We start from the raw sequence: 17,263 nt of genomic DNA on the forward strand, positions 1-17,263 counted from the left end.
AATGCCTAATGAGAATCTGCCTATTTCAGTCTAGCAAGCATGTAGTGTCTCTGTATATCTTTTATTTCTCAGTCTTTCTCTCTATCTCTCCCTCCAAATTTGGACACACCGAACCCACCAAACCCACCAAAAAAGAGCCCACAGACACGCTTTATTGTTTGTGCGCAACTGTTCTCGCCAAACCCGGCCACAGCGGGACGTCTGGTCATCCTATATACAAAGTAACCTTTTTTAATCTGCCCTGAGCAGAGAGAAAATATTCACGCGCGCAAGAGGAGCGCACACAAGCGGACGAAATGAGTTTTCTCAGACGGGTGGCCGGCCTCTCCCTATAGTGTTGATTTTGACGGCAAATTTTTATTTAGTTTTAGTCATAGTCTTTTGAATAAAATTCCATTTAGTTTTAGTCATATTTTAGTCATCTGAAATGTTTTACTGTTAGTCTAGTTTTAGTTGACCAAATATCATCATATCAAGATTATAGTCTACAGTTGAAAATGAATGGTAGCCTGTAACTTTGTAACTACCAGTGTGGATGCAAAACTATGTCCAGGACACACTGACAAACAAATAGTTCAGGATTCTCTAATAAATGTATGCAGATAATAACGCCTGTGTGAATCGGTGTTGTTCGGTGTGACATCAGAATAGAGCTCTGGTTAACTTATATAAGAAGATGCACACATCCAGGAACAGAGCTCTAGACATCTGTTATATATGAAGAGTGGCCGAAAGACAGATAAAACAGCAAGGAACCCAGAGACACAGGGAGACAGAGACAGAGGGAGACAGAGAGAGAATGTTGTGCTGGACGTTGCCCATGAAAAGAGGTCCCATGCCTCCGGAAGAAATCCGTTTCGAGCCACTTGCTCATGCTGCTGAACCAGCGGGGGACAAGGTGTACTACTTCGGAGGATGCTATAACAACAAATCCTACACCATGGATCAGATTGATGTGAGCGTCTTCAACACAGTCAATTTGCGCTGGATGAAGTTTCCCCCAGTGACACCTATAGGAGGAGGAGGACGTCCTCTTGAGGTTCCCTCCATGCGCTGGGGCCACACAGCTGTGCTGATAGAATCTATCATCTACATTTGGGGGGGTGTAGTGAATTGTAAGGAAATACTTTATCCTGGAGGTTCCTTGACTACCGTCACAGGGGACTACTGGGACAACGTTCTTTATGCATTTGATGTTGACACCCACAGTTGGTTGAAGCCCAAGATTTCTGGGTTTGTTCCTGCCACGAGGTCCGGCCACTCAGCCTGTGTCTTGGCGAAGGTCATGTATGTTTATGGAGGACACAACAAGCCGACTGGAGTAACTAATAACATCTACAAGTTGGACACTTGTATAATGGTCTGGTCTTTAATTAACACCAGAGGCACAAGGCCACCTGCTTCAGAACTTCACTCTGCCACCATCATTGGGACAAAGATGTTTGTAGTTGGGGGCTTTCGGGGACAGGAAAAATACTACAACAACATCAGTGTGTTTGATACAGAGACCAACTGTTGGATGAACACATCTTCTGCACAGCTTCTTTCAGAAGGACGTTGTGGTCATTCAGCTTTTGCGTACAATGGAGAGCTGTACATATTTGGTGGTGCCGTCCTCAGCAAGACAGTATGGCAGTACAATGATCTGTGGAAGTTAAATTTCAACACCTTCTCTTGCCAGAAGGTTGAGCCCATGGGGAAAGTCCAGGATTGGAGTTATGGTAAGTGCTGTTGCATGGTAGGAGATCGTATAATACTCTTTGGAGGATACAGAGACCATGCACAGCCCATCTTACAGATCTTGGACTTAAGTCCTAGTCTTAAGATGATATGCAAGCTAGCAGTTATTCAGTATGGTCTGCAGCAGTCAGGACTCCCACACGACATCAGGTGGGAACTGGCAGCCATGACAACAGCAACAGTAGAAAATAAATAACGGAAAACAGTGAGCACCTTAAAATAAAAAGTGAATAAATAAGGTATAAATGAAAGAAAACAGCAAGCACCATAACATAAATAAATTAGTGACAGCCTGACACATTCCATTCCATATTGTAACTTGTGAGTATACATTTAAATGGTCCACGTTCTGTACTGTACATCTTCAATGACGGTTATCTTAGTAGGGGAGGTTAGTGACACGATAGTTCACTTTGTGATACAAGCGCCAAATTTTTCACAAAGTTGCTTCTGGACCTACAGTACTTTTTCACAAAAGCCTGTTAGCCACCCAAAAAAAACTACGGCTGTAACTATAAACATTTTCCAAAATGGGTGCCGGCGAAAGACATGCTATGTGGTTTTTGACCTGGATTGTGATTGGATAATCCAATTTTGATTATTTTGGCATCAGAATATAGTTTTGACTCTCCCCCACCCCCTCCCCCCGTTAGCCACCCCAACAAAAAAATCAATTTGACTGCCATTTTCCAAAATGGCTGCCAGCTAAAGACATTTAGCATGTTTTTTTTTACCTGGATTGTGATTGGATAATCCAAATGTTTTCTGAGGGTGTACTGTAAAAAGGTTGCGCAGAATGCGCACCACTGAGCTAAGGGACTAACGGGAGGAGAAAATAAAGGTGGAGAAATAAAACTAATCACAAGGTAACGAGGCAAGACAGGAAACGTTACGACAAAATAAAACAAGCACAACAGTAAAGTAAAAACTAAGTAACCACTTAAAACAGGACAAACTAGCACATTACAAAACAGTACTGTACTGTTATTGTACAGCACTGTACTGTTCTGTTATTGTACAGCATAGTACTGTACTGTGCTGTACTGTATTGTTATTGAACAGCACTGTACTGTACTGTATTGTCGTTGGTTACCAGTTCACGATTTAGTGAAGAATCTAGGCCCTGAAAAATCCATTGGCATCCTTTTCTTTCACACTTTCACTGGATGTGAGGTTGTGTCAGCCTTTGGTGGGAAAAGGCAAAAAGACCCGGTAAGTGTGGCCTGAAGTGTCTCATGTCTTCCAGAAGCTCAGTCAATACCAACCAGTAACAGGGGCGGGGGGAGTCAAAACGTTATGTTGATACCAAAATAATCAAAATCCAATCACAATCCAGGTCAAAATACACATAAAATGTCTTTCGCCAGCAGCCATTTTGGAAAATGTTTTTTTTTGCGTGGCTAACGGGCTTTTCTGCAAAAGTAGGTCTCAGGCATTGTTCATGCCAAATTTGGCGCTTGTATCACAAAGTGAACTAATATAACATAAAAATCACACCCAGTGTGAAGAGGGCGGTGTGTGGTCATCACAACATGACTCACTTTAAAAAAAAAAAAACATTTTTTTTTAAGTCCATACTGCTATTCATAGGGCTGCACATGTGTCATGTGTTTCGCTAGCCAATCACAGTCCTGAATTTGCAAAGTCAGCCAATCACATTACAGCTAGTGGTGATGACACTAGCTGTAATGTGATTGGCTGACTTTGCAAAAGTATAGATTTGCATTGACTGTGGAAGGGTTAGGGTTGTAGACTGCGTTGTAGACTATTGGCCAATCACGGTGCAGGATTGGTCAGTGTCCAAACCTCACTTATAGGGAGCGGTTACACCGCCCCAAAAATAGACTTAAGGGCCCGCACTATCCGGCCGTTTACTTGTTTGACTGGAAAGCAGCACCGGAATGCTAAAGAGAGAAGATAAGAGCACCTGCAGAGTGCCCCTGGGGCCACATGCGGATGTCCAACTTAAGCCTCGTTTCAAATAGTGAAAATAGAAGACAAGTTGTGAGCTTCCCTTTTGTAAAGGCTAAAGGTGAATCAGATTCAAACCCCCACCCCCCCCTCATTTCAGAACAATGCACTCTGGGATAGCATCTGAGGTGTTTACCTGGCCTCCCTCAGACCCCCACCTTTCAGCAATGCATGATGGGATGGGTGTTAAACACACACACACACACACTTTTTTTATTTAAACGTCTCTTCTGGGGGACCCTGGCATACAACCTTTTCAGATGGATACATTGTGAGTATTTTCAAATGGCAGAAATAGGGCTGAAGTGGTTAGTGTAGGCCTATGTTTTGTAATAATAATCAGAATCTACAAAATAACTAATAACTAAAGTTTTCAAATAATTGTAGTTGAGTAAAAGTACAATATTTGCCTCTGAGATGTAGTGGAGTAAAAGTACAGAACATTTGAAATACTCCAATAAAGTTTAAAATACCTCAAAACTGTACTTAAGTACAGTACTTGAGTAAATGTACTTAGTTACTTTACACCACTGTGAAAAACCTCTTTAAGTGTCGTTATAAGAGGAGCGTCCGTGCGTGGCCAGTGAGAACAGCTGCATTCATTAACATGGAGCGGAAGAAAAGCAGCGTCTGTGCGCTTATGCTTGCTTGGTTGTTGTGTGTTATTCTCACTTTTTCACTTTCTCAGTAATTCTTTCTAGATTTCTCTCCCTCAGGCATGTACTTTTTCACTCATGCTGTACGCTCGAGGTGGAGTGACATTTTAAAATATTGTCCTCATCATTTCTCCTGTGCACACTTCTCCATACCTCTTCCTTCCAAAAATGAAAAGAAAAGGGGGGAGAAAAGGATGTTGTGGGATTTTTCCAGTCCTTTTTTTTTCACATCAAAGGGTATTGGTGTGGGAAGCATAATGAAAGCAATCCAATCTGAAAAGTATGGCTGTCCAGAATAGGCTAGAGTTTTTGTCCAGCTTCGGATAATCTGCGCAGTGTATATCCGAATACTTCTAATTGTTGGTTGGTGCATATATGAAAAAAATGCACTTTACCCTAAATAATTGCAACAAAAGGATTCTCAACTGTTTGCCCTTCAGGTCGGTATGGGGGGTGGGGGGCAATATTGGAGCATATTGACCCCCAACCCCAGATAAATATCCGAGCATATTGAAAGCGGATAGGCTCACCTCATGGCTGTGCGTTGTGTGCGATGATTAAAATATTCCAATAAAATGTTCCATGAAGTCGCGGCAGACAAACCAAGAGGTGCAAATCCCCCCTGACACTGTGAGCACTCTGGGTGATAATGAAGGCTTGTTGAGGCATTTATAAACCATTTTGTAATGCTGTTTTTCAAGCGCCAGATTCACCCTCGGTATTCTATCACGATTTCTTGACACCCTGTTTGATTAAAAATGGGTGTCGTGAAACTAAATAATTTGAAAACTGAGTTGATTTGAATACCAACAACCTAGAATAATCGCTCTTGTTCTGTCTGGAACATCACCAGGGTCGCAGCAGACAGTCAAGGACTACCAGAAAATAGGGAGATGCAAAAAAAATGCACAATTGTTTGACGTTATCTCTTCTTTTATTTAATCTATTTTATTCTGTCATTTTTGTTTTTTTCTCTCTCATCATCTCATCTTATCTGTTGGACCAGACCCGATTTATTCTAGCCCATTAAGACCTGAAGCCGATTCTACATGTCTCCTAAAGCTCAACAGTATTCTGAAAAACATATGTGTTTCTATATCAGTGGTGCTCAATCTTTTTCATGTCAAGGACCCCCAAAATTATATGTATTTGGCTGCGGACCCTCATCAAAGTATTTTGTTCCAGGGACCCCCCAGAAGCAAAGATTTGAGTTAAAAATGTTCACTTTAGAAATATATATATTCAAAGATTTGCACACATTTTCACGATTTTTCAAAAATAGCAGATCTACAAGCTCATAGCGCTGCACTCGGTGCCACGCTATGAGCTTGTATATCTGCTACTTTTTGAATAGCCAAAGTGTAAAATAATGCTTTTTAGCTCAAATCTAAAAATGACACAGTTCCAGGTCTTAATGGGCTAAATTAATGTAGTGCACAAATGTCATAAATGTCATATCATAAAAAAAACTAAAAAACAACAACAACCTCAGACAGTCACACAGAAATCGATTTCAACCTTATGGTTGTAATTCGTTCCTGGTCAGATGTAGACAAGGCTGTGAGGCTGCAGATTCAGCATTTCCAGAGCAGGTTATGGCCGGCCTAACTTATCATTCTTCCTCCATCGCTGCTGCTTGATTTTATTAACCTTTCGAGGGAGGGACGGGTATCACAAATTAGCATCCACTATTAAGCACTATGACACTTGCATTGGATAGCTGTTGTGAGCTTGTAGATCTGCAATTTTCGCCCCTTTTCATAAAATATTGACTATGATGTATCCAGAATAGGGATGCTAGCAACCAGTGGTGGAAAGTAGATGTACTCAATTACTGTACATAAGTACAATTTTGAGATATTGTACTTTTACTCGACTACAATTATTTGAAAACTTATTTACTAGTGACTTTGTAGATTTTGATTATTATTACAAAACATACATTAACCACTTCAGCCCTATATATATTTCGGCCATTTGAAAATAGCCGATCTGCAAGCTCACAATGCGTCGCAGATCTGCTGTTTTCAAAATATTTGTATACATTTGAAAACTTGTAATGGGACATTCTGCATAACGACTACTTTTATTTTTGGTACTTTAACTACATTTTGATACCAATACTTTTATACCTTTACTCAAGTACATTTTGAATTCCTGACTTTTACTTATAACAGATCGCAATATTTATACTTTTACCTAAGTGAAAACATTTGAGTACTTTTCCCACCACTGCTCGTAGGGTTGACTGCAGCACACGCCGCGGTGCCCCAGTCAGAGCCCAGTCCTCACCCTCCATAGATCACGCTTGTGTGGCTGGCTGACGCTCCGAGGAGCCGCACGCCCGGCTGTAAATTACACGGGCATGTGCCATCATCAGGGTTGCCAGTCATTACAAATGAGGTGTTGCTGCAGCCACTTGCAGCCAAATGCGGTCTAGAATCACATCTATTCGCTGCCGCAAGCCGGGGATAATGGAAGTAGATCGCTCTTTGACTACACTACAAGTGGCAGGGAGAGGAGAGGAGAGAAAGAATGCAGAGGAAGGTGTACAGTGGCCTCGAGACTGAAACAGTGAATTGTGACTCTCTTGTGTGTCTGCTGCACCCCACTGGTTCTTCATTAGTGTGTGAAGAAGTGAGTGTAGCAACCCGAGGTCGGGTCACAAAGAAGGACAGCTTTGGTGTGTACAGTGTGTGTGTGTGTGTGTGTGTGTGTGTGTGTGTGTGGGATGGAAAGAGGAGAAGAGAAGAGAGGGAAAATAATCCAAAGTAAATGAGAGTAGTGAAAAGAAAATAAGTCACAAGCATGTCACATAGCCATGTGGTGATTCAGTGCTTCCACTGGAGGTGGAGCAGTTTAATGTAAAAAAAAAAAGAGTGCCCATGAGTTATTGTTTTAGTAGCAACCTTTTTTATGCACGTCTGTGTTTATTTTGATCTCTGTCTTCACTGGAACCACCGGCCAATGGCCTCCGTGCTACCATAGCAACAGAGTTTTATGAAAGCGGGGGCCCACACTGGGCTGAAATGGGAATCCAGGGACCCGGGGAGTCATCATTATGCCTCGGAATGGCTTTTTCCCTCCATCCACATGATATAAAGCGGTTTCTATCGGCTCTGAAAACCGTCCACCTTTTTTTTTCAGTGACCTTGCCACACAAAAGTATGTATTTAATATGGCACAGACTCAAAGACTGGTAATTATTATTGATCTATCAGTGCTTTTCAGGACACAGTCACAAAATGCTTCGCAGGCAATAACAACAGAAGTGAATTAAAACCTCTGAGATAAATAGCGGGTCCTTTTGGGTCCGTTTTTTTCGCCTGGCAAACCATCCCGGGTCACGTGAATTCACCTTATGTGTCTTCTGCAGACCTTAGGTCTGGCCCCAATCGCTGTGTGGGCTTTTTGTAGGAAACAAAAAGTGGAAGAGCCAGTCAGAGTCTGCAATCAGCGTCAGCCCTAAGCGCAGGTGCTGATGCCATTGTTTTGGAAAGCACTTTAGGTCACAACTGCTGTTGTGTTTAAATGTGCTGTATAAATACATTTGACTTGACTTGACAAGCCTGCACGATGAGTTGTGAGCTTGTAGATCGCCTCCTTTCGGAAAGCGACACCATTTCGTACGATAAATAAAGCACAATGCTTCAGACTGACCTTCACCATCTGTCCATTATCATCTATCAGACCATTCTTCTGAAGGCAACTGTTTAACACTATGAATACCACTTTATAGCTATGAATGCAAAACAAAACCATATTTACTCCAAGGTTGATCTAACTATTGACACATACAGTACACAGCTTCTTGTGTCAGACAGTGAATATTGGAACCTTGCTGTTCTTTGAAGTGCCTTTGTAGCACTCAAATGTAATTATTGTGATTTTCAACCTCAAGGCTGTCTGCTTGTCATGTAGCGTATTCTGTGTGGGGGGAGATGGTAGGTTCAGACACTAGCATTTCACACACTTTGAACACTTTGAAGTAAGACACAAGAATCTGTGCCCGACACTGCTTTAGAATACTATCTGCTGCTCAAAGGTTTTCGTTTTATTTTACCTGTAATTGTATTTTTCTTTACAAAAAAACTTATACAGTAAGTATAGCAGTACAAGTGTGTGTGTGTGTGTGTGTGTGTGTGTGTGTGTGTGTGTGTGTGTGTGTGTGTGTGTGTGTGTGTGTGTGCGCGCGCGTGTGCGTGTATATAATAGTGTGATAGGATGTGTGATTGTGAATGAATCTCTGCGTAAGAGGGGAATGAAGGAGATCTCTGTCTCTCTTCTCGTCTCCCTGCCTGCCTCCCTTCCATTATAAATGATTCACAACCCAATATAAGTTTTATGGAGATTCTGCTCTGCTTTAATCTTAAAGGAGCCATGGAAAAGAAGCTGTACAGTACAATATGGTGGGTTAGGGACTATAGGCCGGAGGTGCCTGGCAGCTCAGCCAGTTAGCAGTGGTGTACATCTACTCAAGCACTGTACTTAAGTACGATTTTTACTTTACTGGAGTATTTCCAATTTGCAGTACTTTAACTTCTACTCCACTACATCTCAGAGGCAAATATTGCACTTTGGACTCCACTACAATTATTTGAAAACTTTAGTTAATAGTTACTTACTGTAGATTTGTATTAATATTACAAAATCTGCTATTGTATACATTTTGAACTTCTGAAATGGGACATTCTGCTCAATGAGTTGGCCTACTTTTACTTTTGGTTCTTTAAGTACATTTTGATAATTGATACCAATACTTTTGTACTTTTACTGAAGTACAATTTTAATTCCGGATTTTCACTTGTAGTACAGTATTTTTACATTGTAGTATATTGATACTTTTACTTTAGTAAAACATTTGAGTACTTTTACCAGCACTGCTAAGCATTTCATCCATTGACCACGCAGGGAATGATTATTGTATGCCCTCCGAAAAAACCTAGAACACACCACGGCATGCGCTCACACACTGTCCAGTGTCTGCGTGCATGCGTGTGTGTGTGTGTGTGTGTGTGTGTGTGTGTGTGTGTGTGTGTGTGTGTGTGTGAGAGAGACCATGTGATACAGTATTGCCAACTAGGGTACTTTCTCAAGTAATCTCAGTCAGCATACAGCGGCTCAGTCACCTGTCAGCAGCGTTCTGAATCAACTGCAGTGGTCTGATCTATTTTTTAGGCAGACCTGTAAAGACACTGTTACAGTAGTCCAGTCTACTGAAGTAGAATGCAGGGACACGTTTTTTTCCAAATCTTTCTCAGTCTTAAGTCCTTTAACCCATTAAGACCTGAAGCCAAAATAATGTCTTCTAAATCCAAATATATTACCTGTTCTGGCTGCTGGGATACTGTGGATGGAAGTTTCAATGAAGGCACTTTTTTAACGCTTTTTCCCACACTGTGGGAATAGCTTTACCCAAACACTGTGCCTTCGCTGAAAGTTCTGCTTCACCCGCAGGCGACCTCCGCTACTTCAGGTTTCCTGCGATCTCATTGTCATCATTAGCAGCACTGAGATCTAGTAATAGCCTAATAAGACTTGACATTTTGCCCCTGTCTGTGTTTAAGTGGATGTCATTGAAGACTGCTTTGTGGTGTTGTCAAAATCCTTAAAAAGCAAGTCTCTTGTAGCCTGGTAAACCCTCCCTCCGGAAATCTCATTTGTAATTTATTTCAGGAAATCAAATGGAAATGAGATTTTCCGGAGGGAGGGGCTTTACCAGGCTAAGTCTCTTGCACACCTACAGAGGCGACAGGTGCGTAGGAGAAGACCAAACGAAGGGCCAACGCACTGAAAAAGAAAAAAAAACTCCCACACACCGTCTTCAAATGCAATTACAAATATTTTAATGGGAAACGTTTCCCATTAAAATCTAATTGCATTTGAAGACAGTGTGCGGGAGGTTTTTTCTTTTTCGTTGTCAAAATCCTGACTGAAAGATATCAAACCCGTGCCAAGAAGTTGTTGAAAGACGTCTTTTTCAATGATTTTACCAAAAAATCACACCCAGTGTGAAGAGAGTGGTGCCTTTGATGAGTTCATTATGCGCATGTGTTGCACTCTTGTTTCTGTTTCATTAGTGTAACTGGTTGCATCTTTGTGTTGCAATCAGCTGCAGCTGTTGAGGCCAGACACAAACATGTTGAGGCTGTCCGTAAACATATGGACGGACAGACACACACACACACAAAGTCAGTCCTTGTGAGTGGTTGGCACCGCTCAAAAAATGGGAAAATTGATTGCCATGTACCTGTCTCTCTGTTTCCACTTAGGGACACCATCACTATCCCCCTATCGCTGCTTCTTCTGACTGTCTCCATCTATCTTCCACAGGTCCAGCTGCTAAAGGACCAGTTGAGTGCGGAGGCTACGGCCCGCCTGGAGGCCCAGGCACGTGTCCACCAGCTGTTGCTTCAGAACAAGGACCTACTGCAGCACATCTCCCTGCTGGTCAAACAGCTCCAGGAGCTGGAGGTCAAGTTCGCTGGACCCAACTCTAGTGAGTGCACATAGTAATAATGCAGGCATGTGCATATATACTGTACACACACCAGCATGCATGTGTCAAGCACACAATGCACATGCATGTAGATGCACACACACACACACACGCACACACACACACACACACACACACACACACACACACACACACACACACACACACACACACACACACACACACACACACACACACACACACACACACACGCATGACAGCATGTGTGCACAAAAATAAACATGAATGCATGATGCCCAAGTATAAAAACATTACGTTGTGTGAAAAGGACTCAGTTGCAGATGAACAAAGCAGGCTAAGCAGGTTCAAATAAAGTATACATTTTTTTTATTATTTGATTTTTTTTTATTGCTTTTCAATTCACAAAAGAACATTTGCAACATTTTAGAAGAAGCAAACAAATATAGCAAAAAGTAACAGAATAGAACAAAAGGGGACAAGAAATAAAGCAAGAAATAAAAATAAAACAACATAAGTAATAGGGTGGTGGGTTTGTTTTGTATTTGTTATTATTTAAACATAGGAAAGTACAGTTCAGACATGAGTCAGCTCTTTTCACATTTAAACAGTTGCCCCCAGCGTGTGCCTCCCACTTCTCCCATTTTAAAAGGTAGCTGTCTACTTTGTCAATACGTCTGAAAGAGAGCTTTTCCAGAGTTGCTACCTGACCAAATTGACTGAACCAGACATTCACAGAGGGGGCAGAAGGCAGAAGGCGTTCTCCACACAATTTAAATAATTCATCAAAGGGCAAAGGTGGACATGGCTTCCAGCATGGTGTGAGGCAGGTATAGGCAATCCGATCAAGCAAACAATCTAACAAAAAGGGAGCAAACAAGTTCCACAATCTAGAGGTGGTAAAAAGGTCAGAACACACAGAATGCAGGTAGAATGGAATCCGAGTCGAACCTCAGACAACAATAAGGCAAAATAGAATATCCAAACAGGCAATATTCATCTTCACAGTCTATTCCAACAGAAAAACACATAACCATATAGGACAAAACAACATAACACCAATACGATACAAAGTCTCTTATCAGCGAGGCAGTTTGTTTAGTGCAGCAATGGCTGAAGCGACAAAACTCCTACTAAAATGAACTTTTTGCTATTTCAAAGTTCTGTATCTTCGTCTAGATGGCATGAGTCTGAAGTGACCATGTATTGTAGGGCAGTGGTTCTCAAACCTTTTCATGTCAAGGACCCCCAAATTGACACTTATTAGCCCGCGGACCCCCATTTGAAAAGATAAGCCAGGAACCCCCATAAGAGAAGGTTTTTACGACTCTCTAGCAGTGAATCTCAACCATTTCAATTTCAAGGACCCCCCAGTTTGACATGCATTAGGCTAAGGACCCCCATTTGAAGGCATTTCTATCTCTGGGACCCCAATTCATATTGTAAAATCAATGTTAATTTAGCTCTGAGAGTGTACACTCTCAGAGTTACAGACCCATAAGGGTCCATTTGGTTCCTAACTATCCATCATTTAGCTGGGGACCCCCTGGAACACCCTCAAGGACCCCTGGGGGTCCCCGGACCCCACTTTGAGAACCAATGTTGTAGGGGATGATCAGTGTCATTTGCTATTGTGAGTGCTAATCGTGTGATGGCTTTATTGTTCATGTCAAAAAGTGTGGGTGTGGGAAGTCCGATAATCTTAGAGGCAATACGGGTAAAATACTGAAAAGTTTGTTGAAATCTTTATCCCATTGGCTACAGTTTCACAACTTTGTAAAGCCTCTTAGTCAACCGTAGCTGTTCAAACAGACTGTATCCTTTCTTCTGTCACAGTTCAGTTCAGCCTGTTTACATCCTGTAGAAAGCCTTAACCTTATCTCAGGATATGAGAGAAACACATTTTTACACATTGTTTCAGCTGCTGCTTCTTCTGTTGCCTCTGCTTCTTTCACAGTCAATACAGTAGCTCTAATCTGACGAAATTAGAGATATAGCTAACACTATACAGTTGCATCTCACTCACTCACTCAGTGAACACATTAGTGAGAGTGGGAGGGCAGGACACTCATTGGCTGAGTCAGTGAATCGCTGAATCACTCACTCTGTCACCACTCTGCTTCCCTTGTAAAGTGCCTTTTATTTCGTTTTTTTAAAAGCATTACACGGTATTTTACAGCTTTTAGTTGCATTTCATGCCCTCTCAGTGTGAGGCTGTCAGTGCCATAGTGGGGCTGCTGCTGAGAGGTATAACCGCATGCTGGTAATATTATCCTAGTTCAATACTCGGGTCCCAGGGAGGCTTTTTACCCTCCTCTCCTTCCTCTGAGCTCGCAGTCTGCAGTGATGTTCAACCTTTTTCATTTCAAGGACCCCCAGCTTGATATGCATTAGGCGGCCATTTCCCCCATTTCAGAGTTTATTTTATGTTATTTTTATTTTATTTTTGGACCTCAGTCTACACCATACATTCACTCACCAGTAATCCATCTTATTCCCACGGCCACAAGTTTATGGTCTCACTGTGTGGCTGTAAAAGGGAACCACTTAGGGGACCCTAGCATCTAGGGATGCGCGGGTCAAGTTTTTTTTGTTACCCAACCCGTCCTGCAAAAATGGATATAAATCAACTACCCAGTCCTCCAAAAGAAAAAAAAAGAGAGAGAGACGGCTTTAAGTCCATTCAGTTGCTTCCCAGAGAGAGAGTGTTGTGTTGTGAACCATTTTTTCCAACAACAGTTCAAAGCCTACATACATTCATTCATAATGTTCTGTTTTAGCATACTCACGGCCCTCTCGGAAGCATTCCAGGTCCAAATCCAAGTTCATGTTCAATGCCATTGCTGTTGCAAATTCCAAGCCATATACTAGCTAATCCACAATGAAATGATCGTCACCTGGGCTTGTCGTCCCACGGTGATTGATCCGCACAGAGTGCTCTTTAGTCTTTTGAGTTTAACAAACATTGTGGCTTTTCCAACAATCGAAAACTGTGGCTTTAGTTCTTGATCAGGGGGCAGGGGCTGTAGTCTGGTGTCTCGCTTTGTTTGGGCTACAGTTAATCGCGGACATCCAAGAAGTTGCATCAGTCAACCATTAACACATTGACTGCCAGAGTTTTTTCGCGTAGCCACAGATTTTTTTCCTCCAGTATGATTGCTTCCCAGATGGTTTCTAATCACAGATGAGATTCAGGTGTGGTTTCACAAATGTCAACGAGGTCATTTTGACCTCGTTAACATGTGTTGTTTGATGTTTGAATATAGCTCAGAACCAGTAGTTTTAAACCAAAAAACAATGTAAATTGTTTGTCCGTTTGAATTTTAACATTGAAGTGAATGGAGCAGCAAATCTTTGAACATTTTTAGCTCCTAATCTGTTTGAAATTCGAAAAGGGTTGAAATTGTAAAAAAAAATAAAAAAAAAAAAGAAAAAAATGTTTTTTTCCTTTTTTTCAAAGACGTATATATACGTCATTGGCAGGCAACAGCTGATTATTAAAAGACGTATATATACGTCATTGGCAGCTATATAGTTAAGCACAGTCAGCTGGTGTCACTCAATGACAGGCTACATTTTATATAGGCCCAGGAGAGAGAGAGATGCTGTATTATAACTCTTCTCTTTATTACTGCACTTGATGCTTTGGCAATATTGCTATTGCAATTGTTACATTCATGCCAATAAAGCTATTTAAATATAATTGAATTGAGAGAAAGAGAGAGATTGTGGGTTGACCTGCCTTGCCCCCCCACCCACCCCCCGCGCGATAATTGCGTCGTAATCTATAACCCGCCCGCCCGCCCCGCGGTTCAACCCACGGGACCTGTGGGCTACGGGGTCGGCCCGCGCATCACTACTAGCATCCCTATTCTGGGGCAAACATTAAAGCGTTGTAGATCTGTTATTTTCGGGGAAGAGATTTGGTGTAGAGGAAGAAAGTAGCAGACCTAGTATAGAGCCTTGTGGGACCGCTGTCATATATATCACTATACTGTATATAGGGTTTAAATGGTTAGACTGAATGGATGTGTTCTGCTCACCATATTGACACTGTAACAATGTATGTTGTTCCTGCGAGAGCAGTAATGGAGCCCCTACAGTACTTGGGTTGTTAATGGCTGAATTCAAAGTGCATGGCTGGTTGAGAGCCTGATGGAATGTTCAATGTGTAAAATAAAATCCTATGTCTCCCTGTTGGTTTCCTCTCTACCTCCCTCTTGTGCCCATCCCTCCTGCGCTCTCTCTCTCTCTCTCTCTCTCTCTCTCTCTCTCTCTCTCTCTCTCTCTCTCTGTCTCTCTCTCTTTCCCACATCTCTCCATCTCTGTCTTTCTGTCTCTCTCCTCCTCTGCAGTGGGGTCCCAGGACAGTCTCTTGGAGATCACCTTCCGTTCCACCGTGCCCCCGGTGCTGTGCGAGCCGACCACGCCCAAGCCCGAGGTAGCCGCCCTGAACCTTCCCTTCCTGGGCGACGGGACCAGCAACGTCTTCTCCTCGTCCGGCGGCAGCGGGCCGTTGGGAAGCCCTCTAGGTAGGGACCAGTGTCTTGTCAAGCTGGAGTGTTTCCGTTTCCTCCCGGGACCCCCCGGACCTCTCCCCCTCCTCGCGCGACCGGCGCCCACGCCGCCCCAGCTGTGGGGCGGCGACAGGTCGGAGGGAAAAGGTCAGGGGGTCTTCTCCGAGGGCGAAGCGAAGTCCAACGCCAAGTCTCTGGGCATCCTGGACTTTGCCAGGTTCCGCGAGTCGGGGATCGCCTCGGAATACGAGTCCAACACGGACGATAGCGATGACAGGGAGGAGGATGATGATGAGGAGGAGGAGGACAGGGAAATGGAGATCTATGGCTGGGGGGCGGACGAGGAGACGCTGAGACTGCTCAATGTTCTCAACAGCCGGGGTCCCCCCGACTGCTTGGGGGATGAGATAGCGGTGTAAACACTTTATAACCCGTTCGTTCCCCAAAACCATTCTAGCACTAAAGATGTGACACCGTACGCTAACTGCTGCCTTCCGACCCCAATGTCCTTGTCGGGAACAATGGAGGTGCATAAAATGCTGACCACGACAGGGGGGAAATATGTTAAACAGCATTCCGTTGGCATCATTCTCAGTTCAGAGCCTTGGCTTTAACCGTATCAATTGGACGTCCTCTACGTTGTCTATTTATTTTTTATTTAGATCAGGCCCCGTTACACTCGAACGTGGATAATCTTAGTTCTAAGACAGCTTCGGGAAACCCATGTTGCAGATTAACCTCTGCTGACGCGCACACATATGAAATCCCTCTTACTGTCTTGCACACACACACACATGCATAAAGTGTCTCAGGAGAAGATTATTTGCATCTATTCTAGTACATTCTCTACACATATTTATTTCTAGCTCAGTTTATTTTACTCTTTCTCTCTTTTTCTTTTCCTTTACTTCACTTAAACTCTCTTACACAGTAGAATCCTCTGTATTCATTCATCCATATGTACGTAACTAAGAGTTACGGGTCGATTTTGTTCCATTTGTACCCTCTGAGTTAACACTTTTTCTCTCTGTTTTTCCTCACACTCCCTCACATGCATTTATGTACACACACACACACACACACACACACACAGGGATTAAAGTTCTCAGTCCTGGGGACTGATTTCAGTCTTGAGGATTCCATGTGGCATGTTTAAAAATCAAAAATCACATATTGGGACATGGTCTGAAAATAATTTTCAGTCTTGGGATTCTTTTTTGCTTTAACCCCTGCACACACACACACACACACACACACACACACACACACGCCTGGTTAAACAGTGTGGAGGCTAAGCCGTTGTGACCACCCCCAACTGCAGTACACAGTAGATATGTTTTTTGTCTCTCTTCTCGCAGGCGTACACAGTATGTACAAAATGTCTCGTAAAACAGACTTCAAGGCGAACTTTCAAATGGTGAATTCTGGTTTGTTTGATGATGTTTTTCTTTGCCAATGTCCTTTCAGCTCTCCTGGAATAGCTTTTCGGCCGTTTACCGTCACTCTGAGACTAACGAGTACCTCCAGCTGCAAATTAACTGTTATGCTAGTTGTTTGAGGCTTACGAGATTCCCATTAATCTAATTGAGGAATGCCGGTAATTCAGCTGGACGGTGTTACCCCAATATTGTGACTAAAACTCTTAATGTCAAGGCTTTGCAGAGTTTCTTCAAACTGTTATTATGTGAGTGTACTCACTTATACTGCTGTATCATGGGGATGCTTGTGCAAAAGAGATTGAATTGCACTTTGTGTAATTCAAGAGGGTGCTTTCAGCGGGGATAAAGACTGTCAGTCATGCTAGAAGCCTAATGCCTGTTTTATACTTAATTAAATAACACCTGCACACAACTAAGTATAACTCAGGCTTAACAGCTGAAGTGTGACCCACAGAGACCCAT

General features: G+C 42.7%; 1 protein-coding gene across 1 annotated transcript in view; it reads left to right on the forward strand.

The window, feature by feature from the left end:
• Nucleotides 1-17,263, forward strand: part of LOC311051846 (carboxyl-terminal PDZ ligand of neuronal nitric oxide synthase protein-like) — a 229,191-nt gene that overhangs the window by 170,237 nt on the left and 41,691 nt on the right. Inside the window, exons 9-10 of the mRNA XM_084066511.1 lie at nucleotides 10,701-10,866; nucleotides 15,201-15,377. Coding sequence (XP_083922637.1) covers nucleotides 10,701-10,866; nucleotides 15,201-15,377 — 343 coding nt within the window. The remainder of the gene's footprint in view (nucleotides 1-10,700; nucleotides 10,867-15,200; nucleotides 15,378-17,263) is intronic.

The sequence above is a fragment of the Gymnoscopelus microlampas genome (assembly GCF_963454915.1).
Source record: "Gymnoscopelus microlampas genome assembly, chromosome: 9".
NCBI classification, from domain to species: Eukaryota; Metazoa; Chordata; class Actinopteri; order Myctophiformes; family Myctophidae; genus Gymnoscopelus; species Gymnoscopelus microlampas.